The sequence below is a fragment of the Oncorhynchus mykiss genome, chromosome 16 (assembly GCF_057628025.1).
Source record: "Oncorhynchus mykiss isolate SJ-2025 chromosome 16, ASM5762802v1, whole genome shotgun sequence".
Lineage (NCBI taxonomy): Eukaryota > Metazoa > Chordata > Actinopteri > Salmoniformes > Salmonidae > Oncorhynchus > Oncorhynchus mykiss.
In genome coordinates this window covers 64,307,953-64,325,930 of record NC_143037.1, presented here as the reverse complement: position 1 = coordinate 64,325,930, position 17,978 = coordinate 64,307,953, and the positions used below count along the sequence as shown (strand labels likewise).

At 42.6% G+C, this 17,978-nt stretch overlaps 1 protein-coding gene across 2 annotated transcripts in view; it reads left to right on the top strand.

The window, feature by feature from the left end:
- Positions 1 to 17,978, top strand: part of dnah12 (dynein, axonemal, heavy chain 12) — a 35,899-nt gene that overhangs the window by 8,638 nt on the left and 9,283 nt on the right. For both annotated transcript variants that reach the window (XR_016487474.1, XM_036947505.2), the window contains exons 25-49: positions 1,110 to 1,266; positions 3,287 to 3,459; positions 3,557 to 3,709; positions 3,829 to 4,068; positions 4,168 to 4,413; positions 5,049 to 5,168; positions 5,277 to 5,386; positions 8,893 to 9,076; positions 9,265 to 9,405; positions 9,519 to 9,602; positions 9,717 to 9,905; positions 10,083 to 10,202; positions 10,302 to 10,490; positions 10,581 to 10,732; positions 10,872 to 11,010; positions 14,573 to 14,739; positions 14,851 to 15,106; positions 15,299 to 15,601; positions 15,689 to 15,867; positions 15,977 to 16,169; positions 16,337 to 16,498; positions 16,685 to 16,879; positions 17,003 to 17,136; positions 17,328 to 17,490; positions 17,706 to 17,963. Coding sequence is in view for 1 of the 2 variants with exons in the window: in XM_036947505.2 (XP_036803400.1) it covers positions 1,110 to 1,266; positions 3,287 to 3,459; positions 3,557 to 3,709; positions 3,829 to 4,068; positions 4,168 to 4,413; positions 5,049 to 5,168; positions 5,277 to 5,386; positions 8,893 to 9,076; positions 9,265 to 9,405; positions 9,519 to 9,602; positions 9,717 to 9,905; positions 10,083 to 10,202; positions 10,302 to 10,490; positions 10,581 to 10,732; positions 10,872 to 11,010; positions 14,573 to 14,739; positions 14,851 to 15,106; positions 15,299 to 15,601; positions 15,689 to 15,867; positions 15,977 to 16,169; positions 16,337 to 16,498; positions 16,685 to 16,879; positions 17,003 to 17,136; positions 17,328 to 17,490; positions 17,706 to 17,963 (4,407 nt within the window). In the remaining variant the exon portion in view is untranslated. The remainder of the gene's footprint in view (positions 1 to 1,109; positions 1,267 to 3,286; positions 3,460 to 3,556; positions 3,710 to 3,828; positions 4,069 to 4,167; positions 4,414 to 5,048; positions 5,169 to 5,276; positions 5,387 to 8,892; positions 9,077 to 9,264; positions 9,406 to 9,518; positions 9,603 to 9,716; positions 9,906 to 10,082; positions 10,203 to 10,301; positions 10,491 to 10,580; positions 10,733 to 10,871; positions 11,011 to 14,572; positions 14,740 to 14,850; positions 15,107 to 15,298; positions 15,602 to 15,688; positions 15,868 to 15,976; positions 16,170 to 16,336; positions 16,499 to 16,684; positions 16,880 to 17,002; positions 17,137 to 17,327; positions 17,491 to 17,705; positions 17,964 to 17,978) is intronic.

The window sequence follows — 17,978 nt, the reverse complement described above, 5'->3', positions numbered from 1 at the left end:
TACATATACTTAGGTTGGAGTCATTGAAACTCGTTTCTAGTTAACAAACTATAGTTTTGGTAAGTCGGTTAGGACACCTACTTTGTGCATGACACAAGTAATTTTTCCAACAATTGCTTACAGACAGATTATTTCACTTATAATTCACTGTATCACAATTCCAAGTTGACTGTGCCTTTAAACAGCTTGGAAAATTCCAGAAAATGATGTCATGGCTTTAGTTGCTTCTAATAGGCCAATTGACATCATTTGAGTCAATTGGAGGTGTACCTGTGGATGTATTTCAAGGCCTACCTTCAAACTCAGTGCCTCTTTGCTTTACATCATGGGCAAATCAAAAGGAGTCAGCCAAGACCTCAGAAAAGAAATTGTAGACCTCCACAAGTCTGGTTCATCCTTGGGAGCAATTTCCAAATGCCTGAAGGTACCACATTCATCTGTACAAACAATAGTACGCAAGTATAAACACCATGGGACAACATAGCCATCATACCGCTCAGGAATGAGACGCGTTCTGTCTCCCAGAGGTGAACGTACTTTGGTGCGAAAAGTACATATCAATCCCAGAACAACAGCAAAGGACCTTGTGAAGATGCTGGTGTAAACAGGTACAAAAGTATCTATATCCACAGTAAAACAAGTCCTATATTGACATAACCTGAAACGCCGCTCAGCAAGGACGAAGCAACTCCTCCAAAACCACCATAAAAAAGCCAGACTACGGTTTGCAACTGCACATGGGGACAAAAATTGTACTTTTTGGAGAAATGTCCTCTGGTCTAATGAAACAAAAATAGAACTGTTTGGCCATAATGACCACTTATGTTTAGAGAAAAAATAGGGAGGCTTGCAAGCCGAAGAACATCATCCCAACCGTGAAGCAACCGTGAAGCAACCGTGAAGCACGGGGGTGGCAGCATCATGTTGTGGGGTTGCTTTGCTGCAGGAGTGATGACTGGAAGTGACTTGAAATCTATGGAATGCAACCTAACGCCTACCCCCCCGCTACCCTTGCCTTCACTGCTGAAAAAAATCCTAGGGAAACACTGCCACTTAGTTGAGGAGATTTGTATGATAGTCAACACACTAAGAAATGCATTTCTCTTTAGGGTCTGAATAAATACTACCAGCAGTTACAGAGCCAGCTGAAGGACATAGTGGAGCTGGTGAGAGGCAAGCTGCCCAAGCAGACTCGCACCACGCTAGGGGCTCTGGTCACCATCGATGTCCACGCCAGGGATGTGGTTATGGACCTGATAGACAAAGGTAATGTTCAGTAGGCTTTAGTAAATTGTTATATGGTACAATGCTGTTCTAATATACACCAAGAAAGAAAATGGAATTGATATCAGATATGTACAGTGCGGTGTCCCTCAGAGCAGTTGCCTTAGGCCGTTACTTGTATCATTGTTTTTACACAAAGCTAGAATGACTATGTATGCGTGTGATTCCACACTCTACATGTCAGCACACAAAGCCAGAGAGCTCACTGGAATTCTAAATAAGGTGTTACAGTCAGTGTCAGAATGGGTGATTATTAATAAACAGGTCTTAAATACATCTAAAACTAAAAGCATTGTATTTGGTTCAAAACATTCTCTAAAACCTGAACCTCTACTGGTTGTTTCATGAAAGGTGTGACCATTGAGCATGTTGAGGAAGCGAAGTTGTTGTGAAGATTTTGTTCTGCGTTTTTGTCACAAAAATCAACTGTACTAGCTGTTCAGGCTCTGGTCTTTCCCATCTTGATTACTGTCCGGTAATAAGGTGCAGCAAATCCCCTATTCGGACGGGATTACTTTTACTTTTACTTGGGGAGGTCGGGTAATGTAATTATGTGCAAGAGCACAAACCACCAAAACATTTTAGTCCCATCTGAATCTGCCGTGTCAGTCATTTTTACATGGCAGGAGAGTAACAATTCCAGCCAGAATAACCTACTGTTTTTGCAAACTCCTCTGATAATATTAGTCCTGTGCTAATCGAAATCCCTGTGTTTTGAGAGAAATGTCTTGAGTTTGACAGGTGCTGCTCGCGGTTTGAGCAAGAAAACAATAAGTGATTCGATAAATTTAACGAAGTGCCATGCATAGCCTATGTATGAAGGGCCTCCATGTATCAACTTTCACAGTGAATGCTTTTGTTTATACGTTTTGTGTGAATTACTTGAACATCACCAAATGCATAATTAAAAAATATTGCGACTATTTAATGTAACCCTTGCTGTTAATAGATCACAAAGCAGCATATAACTGAGCTAATTGATTGGAAATGACAAATTCACTTTCTCATCCATAGCCTAAAAACGCATATCAAGTGTAGGTGAGCTGTTTAGTTCGCATCGGAAGGCTGGGGGGCATTTAGGATTTATTCTACTGCAGATCGCTAAAATATCCTAATTATTATGATCACACTTCTTCAATTCAAATATTATGACAACACTACAGTATACCAAAGATCGTTTGGGATGGTTTAGAAACTTGGGAACCAAGCTCGAGTTATCAGCGTAGTCTCTAATCGCCTGAAATTGTTGAAATACAGTATCTTCACGCAATTCATAGAAAATTTCAAAACGCCAAGCCCAAGTCCAAAACGAATTCACGGCAACACACAGTTTTATACAGAGTCATGATCGTATGAAACTCCCTTCCATCTCCAATTACTCAAGCAAACAGCTAAATGACCTTTACAAAATGAATGAAACAACAACTCATGAAACGTCGGGGACTGTGAGAGGGCACACACAGACACTCTAACACATATATATTTTTGTTGTATTGTTCGTTTCATTGTATTTTAAATGTGTGACTGTCTATCAGTGTTTTGTGTTTTTTGTTGACCCCAGGAAGAGTAGCTGCTTCTTCTGCTAAAGCTAATGGGGATCCAAATAAATAAACAAATATGATGTCATATTTTCCTTAGGGCTGTGAAGACAGATGCCAATATCGCAATATTTTTTCCATGGTAAAAAAAATAAATTGCGAAGCAGACCAAACTCTTTGGTCCTTCAAAAACCTGCTGTATGTAAACATTTGTGTGATATAGCTTGGTAAATAAACACATGTGACTAGATGACAATGTTTGTTTCCTACATTAGGGCTGTTTCCAACATTAGGGCTGTTTCCAACATTAGGGCTGTTTCCAACATTAGGGCTGTTTCCAACATTAGGGCTGTTTTCCTAAAGAAATGAAATCGGCTAATATGTTTTGTTTCCTTGCCACGATACTAACGAGTGTTGCGATACTGGTGTTGTCCCGGCCCTAATTTCCTGTTATTCTATGACAGGTGTATCCCATGAAACAGACTTCCAGTGGTTGGCTCAACTGCGCTACTACTGGATCAACGAGAATGTGCGTGTACGCATCATCAACTGTGACGTCAAGTACGCCTACGAGTACCTGGGAAACTCCCCTCGACTGGTCATCACGCCACTGACAGACAGATGCTACCGCACACTGGTAAACCACCCCGAGAAACATGTAGTCTGAAAGATATCTCACTCAGGTCACTCCCAAACTTTAGACTAACATTTCATATTTTTACTTTATGTCTTAGATTGGGGCGTTCTACCTGAGTCTTGGTGGGGCACCCGAGGGGCCGGCAGGGACGGGGAAGACGGAGACCACCAAGGACTTGGCCAAAGCCCTGGCCGTGCAGTGTGTGGTCTTCAACTGCTCTGACGGCCTGGACTACCTGGCTATGGGGAAGGTAACTGAAGCTGGGAATAACAGCAATGTCAATCAATGTCCAATCCCTGTTTACTACACGTGTGGTCTTTATTATAGCTGGCGATAGTGCACCTTTATTTCTGTCTTCCTGTCTCTCAGTTCTTCAAAGGTCTTGCGTCGTCAGGTGCCTGGGCCTGTTTTGATGAATTTAACCGCATTGAGCTAGAGGTACTGTCTGTGGTGGCCCAGCAAGTCCTGTGCATCCAGAGGGCCATCGAGTTGAAGCTGGAGTACTTTGACTTTGAGGGCACCATGCTCAAACTCAACCCCAACTGTTTCGTGGCCATCACCATGAACCCGGGCTATGCTGGACGCTCAGAGCTCCCAGACAACCTCAAGGTACAGAGGAGGATACACTCTTTATCCTATGCAATAGATTGATTTAAAAAAAAATCCATGTTGATTCAACAGTACTTCACCCCTATTCATCCAAAACAGGTGTTGTTCAGAACTGTGGCCATGATGGTGCCTAACTACGCCCTGATAGCAGAGATCTCCCTGTACTCCTATGGCTTCCTGAATGCCAAGCCCCTGTCAGTAAAGATTGTGATGACCTACAGACTCTGCTCAGAGCAGCTTTCCTCCCAGTTCCACTACGACTACGGCATGAGGGCCGTCAAAGCTGTACTGGTGGCCGCAGGGAACCTCAAACTCAAGTTCCCAGACGAGAATGAGGACATACTGGTGTGTCTACAAAAGTTGGCTTACATTGATATGTTATTATGTATAAATGGTATATATATATATATATATATATTTATAAACTGGGTGGTTGGAGCCCTGAATGCTGATTGGCTGACAGCCGTCGTTTATCAGACTGTATACCACGGGTATGACAAACATTTATTTTTACTGCTCTAATTACATTGCTAACCAGTTTATAATAGCAATAAGGCACCTCCGGGGTTTGTGGTATATGGCCTATATACTACGGCTAAGGGCTGTGTCCAGGCACTCCGCAATGTGTCGTGCCTAAGAACAGCCCTTAGCCGTGGTATATTGGCCATATACAACACCCTCTCGTGCCTTATTGCTTAAATATATATATATTTTAACGGAGTAGATCAGCTTTAATATTGCAAATAGATTGTAGATTCCATCAATGTAATTGTCTGCATCACTTCCAATCCCCCATTATATTATTTTGGCAAACATATTTATATGTATGTGTATGTTTATATATGTGGGTATGTGTATGTATGCATACATAAACATATATATATATATATATATATATATATACATGGTATAGTTAAAAAATAAAGGCTATGTAAGGGTAGTCGCTTACGTTGAATGTTCTATGTTTTCGGCACTACCAGCTCCTGAGGTCCATCAAGGATGTGAATGAGCCCAAGTTTCTCTCTCATGACATCCCCCTTTTCAATGGAATCACCAGTGACCTGTTCCCCGGTATCTCTCTCCCTGTGGCAGACTATCAGGTTGGAATTTTCCTTGCTTGTTTTTATGTACTCTGTGTTGATAGAAGATGTTGATACTGTATGTGCATTGCATATTTAAATGTCTGCCATCTGTCATGTGTTTCCCAGCTGTTTCTGTCTTGTGCTGAGGAGTGCTGTAAGAACCACAATGTTCAGCCAGCTGAGGTCTTCAAGGAGAAGATCATACAGACCTATGAGATGATGATAGTCCGTCATGGGTACACTTTTTCAAGCAGCATCCTTTTATTTATTTTCTTTCTGAACTGAAACTCAATCTAAGTTGTATCTCATAGGTATTTGTATTTATTATGGATCCCCATTAGCTGCTGCCAAGGCAGCATGTGTTGTCATGTGTGTGTCTTTGCCTATGTGTTGTTTCACAGTCCTAGCTATTCCATAAGGTGTATTTTTATCTCTTTTTTTAAAATCAAATTTTACTGCTTGCATGAGTTACATGATGTGGAATAGAGTTCCATGTAGTCATGGCTCTATGTAGTACTGTGCACCTCCCATAGTCTGTTCTGGACTTGGAGACTGTGAAGAGACCTCTGGTGACATGTCTTGTGGGGTATGTATGGGTGTCTGAGCTGTGTACCAGTAGTTCATACAGACAGCTCTGTTCATTTAACATGTCAATGCCTCTCACAAATACAAGTAGTGATGAAGTCAATATCTCCTCAACTTTGAGCCAGGAAAGATTAACATGCATATTATTAATGTTAGCTCTCTGCGACAAAACTAGGGCTTGTAAGACCTGCCTTGTTGATAGTGTTGTTAAGAAGGCAGAGCAGCGCTTTATTATGGACAGACTTCTCCCCATCTTAGCTACTGTCAAAACAATATGTTTTGTCCATGACGGTCCAGGGTTACTCCAAGCTGTTTAGTCACCTCAACTTGCTCGATTGCCACATTATTCATTACAAAATTTAGTTGAGGTTTAGGGTTTAGTGAATGATTTGTCCCAAATACAATGCATTTAGTTTTTGAAATATTTAGGACTAACTTATTCCTTGCCAGCCATTCTGAAACTAACTGCAGCTCATTGTTATGTGTTGCAGTCATTTCAGTCGCTATAGTAACTGACATGTATAGTGTGGAGTCATCCACATACGTAGACACTGGCTTTACTCACGCCAGTGGCATGTCGTTAGTAAAGATTTTAAAAAGTAAGGGCCTTGAAAGCTGTCCCTCCAGACCACACTTTCTAGTAGGCTTAAATTGAAGATATGGCAATATCGTCTGCTATTATACTCAGTAAGTTGTCAGACCCTGGTGGCTTGTCAGTTTTCAGCTCTTCCACCCTCACTTTATGTAATTCTACATCATAATGCTTGTCTTTCATAATTTGGTCAGATATACTTTTTATTTTTATTTAACCTTATTTAACTAGGCAAGTTAGTTAAGAACAAATTCGTATTTACAATGGCGGCCTACCCCGTCCAAACCCCTAACCTGGACGACACTGGGACAATTGTGTGCCGCCCTATGGGACTCCCAATCACGGCTGGTTGTGATACAGCCTGGAATCGAACCAGGGTCTGTAGTGATGCCTCTAGCACTGAGATGCATTGCCTTAGACCGCTGCGCCACTCGGGATGTGTAGTGTTAGCTTTTGTTGCTGGCATGCCTACGTTTGATCATCTTGCCAATGAAAAAATCATTAAAGCAGTTGGTAATATCAGTGGGTTTTGTGATGAATGAGCCATCTGATTCAATGATTCAATTAATTTAAGGTGCTCTAAAGCTATAATACTTTGTCATTTATCTTTGTCTCATAGTGTTGTTTCTTCTTTTTTTTTCAGTATAGTCACATTTTTCAGTATAGTCACATGCCATTTTGCTATTCCTTTTGTCTCATCCCTCTCAACCATACAATTTTTCAATTCCTCATCAATCCACAGGAATTTAACAATTTTTACAGTGATTTTCTTAATGAGTGCATACTTATTAGTAACTGGAAGAAGCAATTTCATAAATGTGTCTGGTTGCTCCTCATTACATCCCACTGAAAATATTATTTACATCAACAACATAGGAATCACTGCAAAACTTATTGTGTGACCTCTTATACACTATAATTAGGCCCAGCCTTTGGAACTTTTGTTTTCCTAGATATGGCTACTATATTGTGATCACTACATCCTATAGATTTGGATACTGCTTTAAAGCAAGTTTCTGCAGCATTAGTAAAGATGTGATCAATACATGTTGATGATTTCATTCCTGTGCTGTTTGTAAATACCTTGCTAGGTTGACTGGTAACATGAACTAGGTTGCAGGCACTGGTTACAGTTTAAAGCTTTCTCTTGAGTGGGCAGCCTGATGAAACCCAGTCAATATTTAAATCCCCCAGAAAATATACCTCTCTGTTGATATCACATACATTATCAAGCATTACACACGTCATCCAGATACTGGATGTTAGCTCTTGGTGGTCTATAGCAGCATCCCACAAGAATGGGCTTTAGGTGTGGCAGATGAAACTGTAGCCATATTACATAAACAGTTTTTAACATGAGATCCTATCTAAGCTTTACAGGAATGCGGTTCTGAATATAAACAGCCACACTTCTACCTTTGGCATTTCTGTATTTTCTGTAGATCTTATAACCATGTATGGCTACCACTATCAAATGTATTATCTAAGTGAGTTTCAGAGATTGTCTGAATATAAATGTAATCGGTTACTAGCAAACTATTGATTTCATGAACCTTGTTTCTTAAGCTACATATGTTAATGTGGGATATTTTTAGCACTTTTCTGTAATACTTTATTGTTTTTATTGCTTTACTGGGAAGCTTAGCAGAGGTTGACATGCTCAGGTTATTTATGTTAGTGCAGGGTGAGCTGCACACAGTGGACTTCCTCCTAGGGCACACCGCCTCAGTGCTAACAGTATCACTGGTTCATAGGCACATGATTACTGCATACACTATCTGTGTGATCAGCAGAGGCATTCAGGGCAGTTAGAGGGACATAAATTAGGTTACTTACAGTATGTCTACCAACGCCCCTTGTATAATGTACATTTGCTGAAGCATTATGACAACTCTGCGCCACAATGGTAGGGATTAACCTTTTGTGACTAGGGGGCAGTATTTTCATTTTTTGAAAAATAACGTTCCCGTTGTAAACGGGATATTTTGTCAGGACAAGCGTCACAATGGTAGGGATTAACTGAGCTGGGCTTGCGTCATTGAGAAGTCATTGTCTCAACGCAGAATTATAATGCTGTGAAAGGATCCAAATGATTTGGGTGGATCCCATCGTCCTTATAAAACAAGCTTTGTTTCCAGAAGGTATCAAAATTGTCAATAATTGTTACACCCACAGAGCTACGATAGTCTCGTAGCCAGTTATGTAGGGATAAATGTCTGCTGAACTGTTCAATGCCACGATTTAGGAAGGGCAGGGGGCCAGATATTATGGCGTGTTTGTCGGTGTCAAGTAGTGACATCCTCCTGATTCACTGTCATTTTAAAGAACTGACACGGCTTCACTGGTACCTGGTATCAAATCCCATTTTATTTGTCGCATGCTTTGTAAACAGCAGGTGTAGACTAACAGTGAAATGCTTACTGACGGGTCCTTTTCCAACAGTGCAGAGTTTAAGAGATATAAATAATAAATACATGTTAAATGATAGATGATGATAGAAGATAATGTTTAGTGGAATATTGTTTTGAATAATTTTTGCATTGCCCCTACTGGTGTGTATTTCAGATTTATGCTGGTAGGAGAGCCATTTGCTGGTAAGACCAAAGTCCTCCACGTCCTGGCCGACACCCTGACCCTGATGAACGACAGGGGTTACAATGAGGAGGAGAGGGTCCTCTACCGTACGGTCAACCCTAAGGCCATCACCATGGGACAGCTTTTTGGAGAGTTTGACCCAGTCTCACACGAGGTGGGGCTCAACCCTGGAATAGTCACAATCCTCTCACATCATTACAATCATATATTCAGACCATCTTTCAATATCAATAGTGTTATTTTTATTTCTTTACACCAATGGTTTTGCTATTTTGGATTGTGTATTATGTTGTGTTTGAGTTTTTTCTTTTCTCTCTCCCTGTCTCTGTTGGTGTTGCTCAGTGGGCAGATGGGATTGTGGCCAACACGTTTCGTGAGTTTGCGTCGTCGGAGACCCCGGATCGTAAGTGGGTGGTGTTCGACGGGCCTATAGACACACTGTGGATTGAGAGCATGAACACTGTGCTCGACGACAACAAGAAGGCAAGAATATAAGTCCACAACAAATATAATCCAATATAATGACTTAATGACATACCAGGAGGATGCGTAAAACAACTGTAACTACTTGCTGTATGCTTCCTTCTCTCCCACAGCTGTGCTTGATGAGTGGAGAGATCATCCAGATGTCCAATCAGATGAGTCTAATCTTTGAAGCCATGGACCTGTCTCAGGCCTCTGTAAGTCAACAAGCCATCAACACACTTGCAGGTACAGGTAGACTTCTTATTTTGTCCCAACAACAGTATCTTTCATGAATCGGTAATCTGTATATCTATCTCTCCCCTCCCCAGCCAGCGACAGTGAGCAGGTGTGGTATGATCTACATGGAGCCATCTCAGCTGGGCTGGGAACCCCTGGTGACCTCCTGGATCAACACCCTGCCAGAGCCCCTGCAGGCTCCAGACAACACAGGCCTGCTCATGGAGCTCTTCCACTGGCTCCTGCCCCCCTCCCTCAGGATGCTACGCAAACAATGCAGGGTGGGTGGACCACAAGGTTTAAGTCCAGAAGCATCAATTGGAGTTTGATCCTGTATATCAGCTATTTCCCTGCACCACAGTATATATATATATATATATATTATAATAATAATATAATATATATATATATATGTTTACAAGCTCTATAACATGTCTGATTACTTTCATATGTTCTAGGAGGTTGTCCCCACCAGCAACAGCAACACAGTGGTGTCCCTGACTCGGCTCTTTGAAATGCTGCTCACCCAACCTTTGAAGGAGGACACGGGGAACAAAAACATACGGACTTGGGTCATGGTAAGAGATTTAACAGAGTACTGCTGTGCGTGGCTATACTGAATTGAAATGACAGAAATCAACATACTCAGCTCAACTCCATCTCTCTTTCTGTGGCAGGCAGCCTTTGCCTTCTCCCTGGTGTGGTCGGTGGGGGGCAGCTGTGATACGGACAGCAGGAAGAGGTTTGATGAGTACCTCAGAGACATCATCTTAGGGAAGGCAGACAACCACCCCATCCCCGCTTCCGTGTCCAAATGGGAATGTCCCCACGATGAGAAGGGTCTGGTCTACGACTATTACTATGAGGTCTGTAACATTCCACTGGTCAATAAGGCTTCTGCAGTGTAAAACAGTATTTTTCAGTTTCTATGAAAATACATATATTTGGTATCCCAGTTTAAAGGGAAAGGTCGCTGGGTGCACTGGACTGACTCGATCAAGAACATCAATCTGGGGGACAAGAACACCAAAGTGCAGGATATCATCGTCCCCACCATAGACACGGTCCGATACACCTACCTCATGGACCTCTGCATCGACTATGGAGTGTAAGCATGCGTCAACACACCCAGACTAATGGGGATGTAATTTGTGTTAACGCACTTGCATTGTGGTCAAACATCATAATATTCAGTTGATACGTTATATTTTAAAACAGCCACTGATTATATGTCTGTCTCTGTGAAGGCCGTTGCTGTTTGTGGGGCCCACTGGGACAGGGAAGTCTGTGTACGTGAAGGAGAAACTCATGAACAACCTGGACAAGGACCGCTACCTGCCTTTCTTCATCAACTTCTCAGCACGCACCAGCGCTAACCAGAGCCAGGTGAACAATGAAGAGCTACAGATGCGCTATCTTAATTTTACCCTGTTTCTCGCAGCAGGAAAATAATCCTGCAGCAACAGGCAATGTGAATGATTATGTAATTAATGGAGTTTATTTTTTTTGTAGGGTTTGATACATTTTTTGTTAGGGCAAATCAAGTCTGACATTTTTTAAAGTGAAAATTACAAACTTTAAAAGCTTTTTTGAACACTGAATAAACTACAATTTGCATTTCCTGCTATGCAGGAACATTGTCTGCGACAACAGATTGATCAAATTAAGATAGCAGATAAGATAGCAGATCTGTATGTATCATACAGTATGTTGATCACGTCTGATCACTGGATACTCAATTCATTTCACAGAAAAGCACATTTTTTTGTCCATTAAAATAACATCAAATTGATCAGAAATACAGTGTAGACATTGTTAATGTTGTAAATGACTATTGTAGCTGGAAACGACAGATTTTTTATGGAATATTTACATAGTCGTACAGAGGCCCATTATCAGCAACCATCATTCCTGTGTTCCAATGGCACATTGTGTTAGCTAATCCAAGTTTATTATTTTAAAAGGCTAATTGATCATTAGAAAACCCTTTTGCAATTATGTTAGCACAGCTGAAAACTGTTGTGCTAATTAAAGATGCAATAAAACTGGCCTTCTTGAGAATAGCTGAGTATCTGGAGCATCAGCATTTCTGGGTTCGATTACAGGCTCAAAATGGCAAGAAAACTTTATTTTGAAACTCGTCAGTCTATTCTTGTTCTGAGAAATTAAGACTATTCCATACAAGAAATTGCCAAGAAACTGAAGATCTCATACAACGCTGTGTACTACTCCCTTCACAGAACAGCGCAAAACTGTCTCTAACCAGAATAGAAAGAGGAGTGGGAGGCCCCGGTGCACAACTGAGCAAGAGGACAAGCACATTAGAGTATCTAGTTTGAGAAACAGACGCCTCACGAGTCCTCAACTGGCAGCTTCATTAAATAGTACCCGCAAAACACCAGTCTCAACGTCAACAGTGAAGAGGTGACTCCGGGATGCTGGCCTTCTTTAGACCGGTGGAAATGTGTCCTTTGGTCTGGAGTCCAAATTGGAGATTTTTGGTTCTAACCACCGTATCTTTATGAGACGCGGTGTGGGTGAACGGATGTATTTTCCACCGTAAAGCATGGAGGAGGAGGAGGTGCTTTGCTGGTGATACTGTCTGTGATGTATTTAGAATTCAAGGCACACTTAACCAGCATGGCTACCACAGCATTCTGCATTCTAAAACTTTTGACCGGTAGTGTGTGAATATACAGTGCCAGGACACACCTACTCACTCAAGTTTTTATCTTTATTTTTACTATTTTCTACATTGTAGAATAATGGTGAAGACATTACAACTATGAAATAACACTAATGGAATCATGTAGTAACAAAAAAAAGTGTTAAACAAATGAAAAAATATTTTATATTTGAGATTCTTCAAATAGCCAACCTTTACCTTGATGATAGCTTTGTACACTCTTGGCATTTTGTCAACCAGCTTCATGAAGAATGCTTTTCCAACAGTCTTGAAGGAGTTCCCACATATGCTGAGCACTTGTTGGCTGCTTTTCCTTTACTCTGTCGTCCAATTGATCCCAAACCATCTCATTTGGTTTGAGGTTGGGTGATTGTGGAGGTCAGGTCATCTGATGTAGCACTCCATCACTCTCCTTCTTTGTCAAAAAGCCATTACACCACCTGGAGGTGTGTTGCATCATTGTCCTGTTGAAAAACAAATGATAGTCCCACTAAGCCCAACTAAATGGGATGGCGTATCACTGCAGAATGCTGTGGTAGCCATGCTGGTTAAGTGTGTCTTGAATTCTAAATAAATCACAGACAGTGTCACCAGCAAAGCACCCCCACACCATAGCACATCCTCCTCCATGCTTCACGGTGGGATATACACATGCAGAGATCATCCGTTCACCCACACCGCGTCTCTCAAAGACATGGCGGTTGGAATCAAAAATGTCCAGTTTGGACTCAAGGCCAAAGGACAGATTTCTACCAGTCTAATGTCCATTGCTCGTATTTCTTGGCCCAAGCAAGTCTCTTCTTAGTAGTGGTTTCTTTGCAGCAATTCGACCATGAAGGCCTGATTCACAACGTCTCCTCTGAACAATTGTCGTTGAGATGTGTCTGTTACTTGAACTCTGTGAAGCATTTTTTGGGGGCTGCAATTTCTGACACTGGTAATGCTAATGAACTTATCCTCTGCAGCAAAGGTAACTCTGGGTCTTCCATTCCTGTGGCGGTCCTCATGAGAGCCAGTTTCATCATAGTGCTTGATGGTTTTTGCGACTGCACTTTAAAAGTTCTAGAAATGTTCCGCATTGACTGACCTTAATGTCTTAAAGTAATGATGGACTGCCATTTCTTTTTGCTTATTTGAGCTGTTCTTGACATAATATGGACTTGGTCTTTTACCAAATAGGGATATCTTCTGTATACCACCCCTACCTCTTCACAACACAACTGATTGGCTCAAACACATTAAGAAGGAAAGAAATTCCACAAATTAACTTTTAAGAAGGCACACCTTTAATTGAAATGCATTCCAGGTTACTACCTCATGAAGCTGGTTGACAGAATGCCAAGAGTGTGCAAAGCTGTCATCAAGGCAAAGGGTGGCTATTTGAAGAATCACAATTATAAAATATATTTTCATTTGATTAACACTTTTTTGGTTACTAAATGATTCCTTATGTATTATTTCATAGTTTTGATGTCTTTCACTATTACTATACAATGTAGAAAATAGTAAAAATAAAGAAATACCCTGATTAGGTGTTCTAAAACTTTTGACCAGTAGTGTGTGTGTGTGTGTGTGTGTGTGTGTATATGCACTTTAGATTTGAATTTACACAGTGACTATGAGGTTAAAGTGCAGACTGTCAGCTTTAATTTGAGGGTATTTTCATCCATATCAGGTGAACCGTTTAGAAAGTACCACACTTTTTGTGTATAGGGACCCCAAATTATTGGGACAAATTATGTGTAATAAAACACTTATGTGTATAAAAGTAGTAAAAGTTAAGTATTTAGCCCTACATTAATGTGGATGCTATCCTGATTACAGATCATCCTGAATGAATAGTGAATAATGATAAGTGAACTTTACAGGCGCACATATCATACCCCCAGGACATGCTAACCTCTCACCATTACAATAATGGGAAGTTAGCATTTTGGTATGATATTTGTGCATCTAACTTTATCACTCATTATTATTCACCATTTATTCAAGATTATCTGTAATCATGGTCGCATCCACATTAATGTAGAAGCATTTACAAACATATTCTTCTCGTATTTACAGTAAAAGTGACTCCAAAATAACACAATACATTATTTAACATTCATTTCTACTGGACAAAAAATGACCTGAACCACAACCAAAACAAACAGCAAATGCATCCAACAAATTTGTAGAGTCACAAGCTTGATCTAGTCACTGTGTGCTATGAATACTTTTGGAGCTCACTGTTTATACAGTATATTCTTCCACTGTTTGTAGAACATCATCATGTCCAGGCTGGACAAGAGGAGGAAGGGGGTGTTTGGCCCCCCCATGGGGAAGAAGTGTGTCATATTTGTGGATGACATGAACATGCCTGCCCTGGAGCAGTTTGGGGCACAGCCTCCCGTGGAACTCCTACGCCAATACTTTGACCATGGCAACTGGTTAGAGACTATTACATTACAATGCCATCATATCTTGCTTTAGGCTAGAATGATCAGTGACATACCTGGAACTTATCATGTCTCTAAAGTTTACTTTCACTGTCTTCCCAGGTATGACCTGAAGGACACCACTAAGATAACCCTGGTGGACCTGCAGCTGATCTCAGCTATGGGGCCTCCTGGTGGCGGGAGGAACGCGGTGACGCCTCGCTTCCTGCGGCACTTCAACATCACCAGCATCAACGCCTTCAGTGACGACACCATGGTGCGCATCTTCTCCAACGTGGTGGCCTTCTACCTCCGCAACAACGAGTTCCCCCCAGACTACTTCACCGTGGGCAACCAGATAGTGGCCGCCACTATGGAGGTGAGAAGGTTCAGGAGATTACATTGGTAGTTATTTTATTTCCACAAGCATAAAACCCACTAGATTTAATCATATACAAGAGTATAAAGTTGTGATTGTTGCTCTTCACACTTCATTCGGACTCTTTTTAAACCATGTAAAATCAAGTTATTTCACTTTCTGTTTGTCTTCTTCGCCCACATCTCTCAAAAGGTCTACAAGAAGGCCATGGACAACCTGCTCCCCACGCCAGCCAAGTCCCACTACACGTTCAACCTGCGCGATTTTAGCCGCGTGGTGCAGGGTTGCCTTCTCCTCAAGAAGGAGTCCCTGGAGAACAAACGCACCATGATCCGCCTCTTTGTCCACGAGGTGTTCCGCGTCTACTACGACCGTCTGGTGGATGACCAGGACCGTGCCTGGCTCTACCTCCTAATGAACGACATCGTCAGGGACCACTTCAAGGAGAACTTTGAGCAGGTGTTTGACCACCTGAAGGCTCCAAGCAACAAGGCAGTAAGTACAGAATATGTTGTTTTTGATGGTGGTTTGTTTACTGTTGTTTAGTTGTGGTGATGAGGTTCCTGTGTTCCCTGTCACTAGCCGCGTGAGGAGGACATGTGTAACCTGCTGTTTGGGGACTACATGAACCCTGACCTGGAGGACAATGATCGCCTGTACGCTGAGGTGCCCTCCATGGAGAGCTTCGGCCAGGTGGTGGAGCTCTGTCTGGATGAGTACAACCAAACACACAAGAACCGCATGAACCTTGTCATCTTTCGGTAAAGGCCTTTAACGTCAGGGTTTGGGTTTTTATAAGCACAGCATGAGAGGTTAGCTACACTCACTGGAAAACTGAGTATGACTCTGTTTTTGTCCATTTGCGTTTAGCTACGTGCTGGAGCACCTGTCTCGTATCAGCCGTGTGCTGAAGCAACCAGGGGGCAATGCCCTGCTGGTAGGGGTGGGGGGCAGCGGGCGCCAATCCATCACCCGCCTTGCCACCTCCATGGCCAAGATGACCCTGTTCCAGCCAGAGATCTCCAAGAGCTACGGCCTGAACGAGTGGAGGGACGACCTCAAGGTGAGACTTTAGACTATTAACATAGAGATTATTCCAGGCCAGGTTGGACTGGAATGGCAACAGTATACAGACAGTTGAAGAGTTGTCACTAGAGGACTTGGGCTGGTATATTTGTTGTGTGTATTCCATATCATTTTTCTGATTGTTTGCTTTTTCCTGTGCTGCAGCTCCTGCTGAAAAGTGCAGGGGTGAAGGGTCAGAAGACGGTATTCCTGCTAACTGACTCTCAGATCAAGGAGGAGGCCTTCCTGGAGGATGTGGACAGTGTCCTGAACACAGGAGAGGTGCCCAACCTGTTCGCCACGGACGAGAAGGCGGAAATAATGGAGGTAGGTTTTCATAGACCAGTCAGATGGATAATAGGCTTTGGCTTATTAGAGTAAGGCTATGGTTGAGGTTGGAGTTGCTGGGGTTACTGCCCTTTTTTCATCACATCATCTAAGCAGAAGCATTCACAGTGAGTGTTGTGAATGAGAGGACTAATCATCCTCTGCCTGCTCCCTCTCTCTCCCCAGGCGGTGCGGCCTATCGCCCAGGCTGGCAATAAGAGTGTGGAGTTCAGCCCCCTGGCCCTGTTTGCCTACTTTGTGTCGCGCTGCAGGGAAAACTTGCACATCATAGTGGCCTTCAGTCCTATAGGAGAGGCCTTCCGCAACCGACTACGCCAGTTCCCCTCCCTCATCAACTGCTGCACCATCGACTGGTTCCAGGTACAGAGGCAGTACAAAACCTATTGAATCTGATGGCTTACACTGTATACTAACCATGAAGTAATAGCAACAATCTTTTGGTTATCAACTTCCCTCACCTCCTCTCGGAACTGCATCTCCCAGCCCTGGCCAGAGGAGGCGCTGGAGCGCGTGGCCAACAAGTTCCTGGAGTCGTTGGAGATGAGTGAGCATGAGAGACAGGAGGTCATGCCCATCTGCAAGACCTTCCACACTTCTGCCATCCAGCTCTCTCACAAGTACATACAACTCTTCCTTTCCATCTAATTTAACACAGATATCCGATATTCTCTTCTCATGCTACAGAAGTTATTGATGACAAAATAAACACAGCAATTCCATTTGAATGACTTTATCAAAACAGACTAAAATCAAGGACTGATTTATTACATATTTATCGCACGATAGCTGAGGATGTTGTTGTTCCCAGGTTCCTTTCGGAGCTGGGTCGCCATAACTACGTGACACCCACCTCCTACCTGGAGTTGATCGCTGCGTTCCGTCAGCTGCTCACCCAGAAGAGAGACATGGTCATGAAGGCCAAGAAGAGGTACACCAACGGCCTGGACAAACTGGCCTTCGCTGAGTCTCAGGTACATCAAACCGATTGTTTTTATCTTGCATGAATGTAGGGATCTATGTGGATTGTGTATGTCATGGTTTGTTGCCTCATTATGTACTGTGACTTGAGACCTAAGGCAATTTGAATCAAGTGTTCTTGAACCTTTGATGAGTCTGCGTTCACCCCTTTCTATTACACTGTGCTCAGCCTTAGCTCTGTCCCTCATGAGTATGATCTGTTGTGTAGGTGAGTGAGATGAAGAAGGAGCTGGTGGACTTGCAGCCTAAACTGGAGCAGGCCAAGATAGACAACACCAAGATGATGAAGGTGTTAGAGGTAGAGTCAGTGCAGGTGGAGGCCAAGAGTAAGGTGGTGCGTGTGGACGAGGAGGCTGCCACTCTGAAGGCCAACGAGGCCCAGGCCCTGAAGAACGAGTGTGAGAGCGACCTGGCAGAGGCCATACCTGCCCTGGAGATGGCCCTCTCAGCCCTGGACACCCTGAAGGTAGGAAAGGGGGAT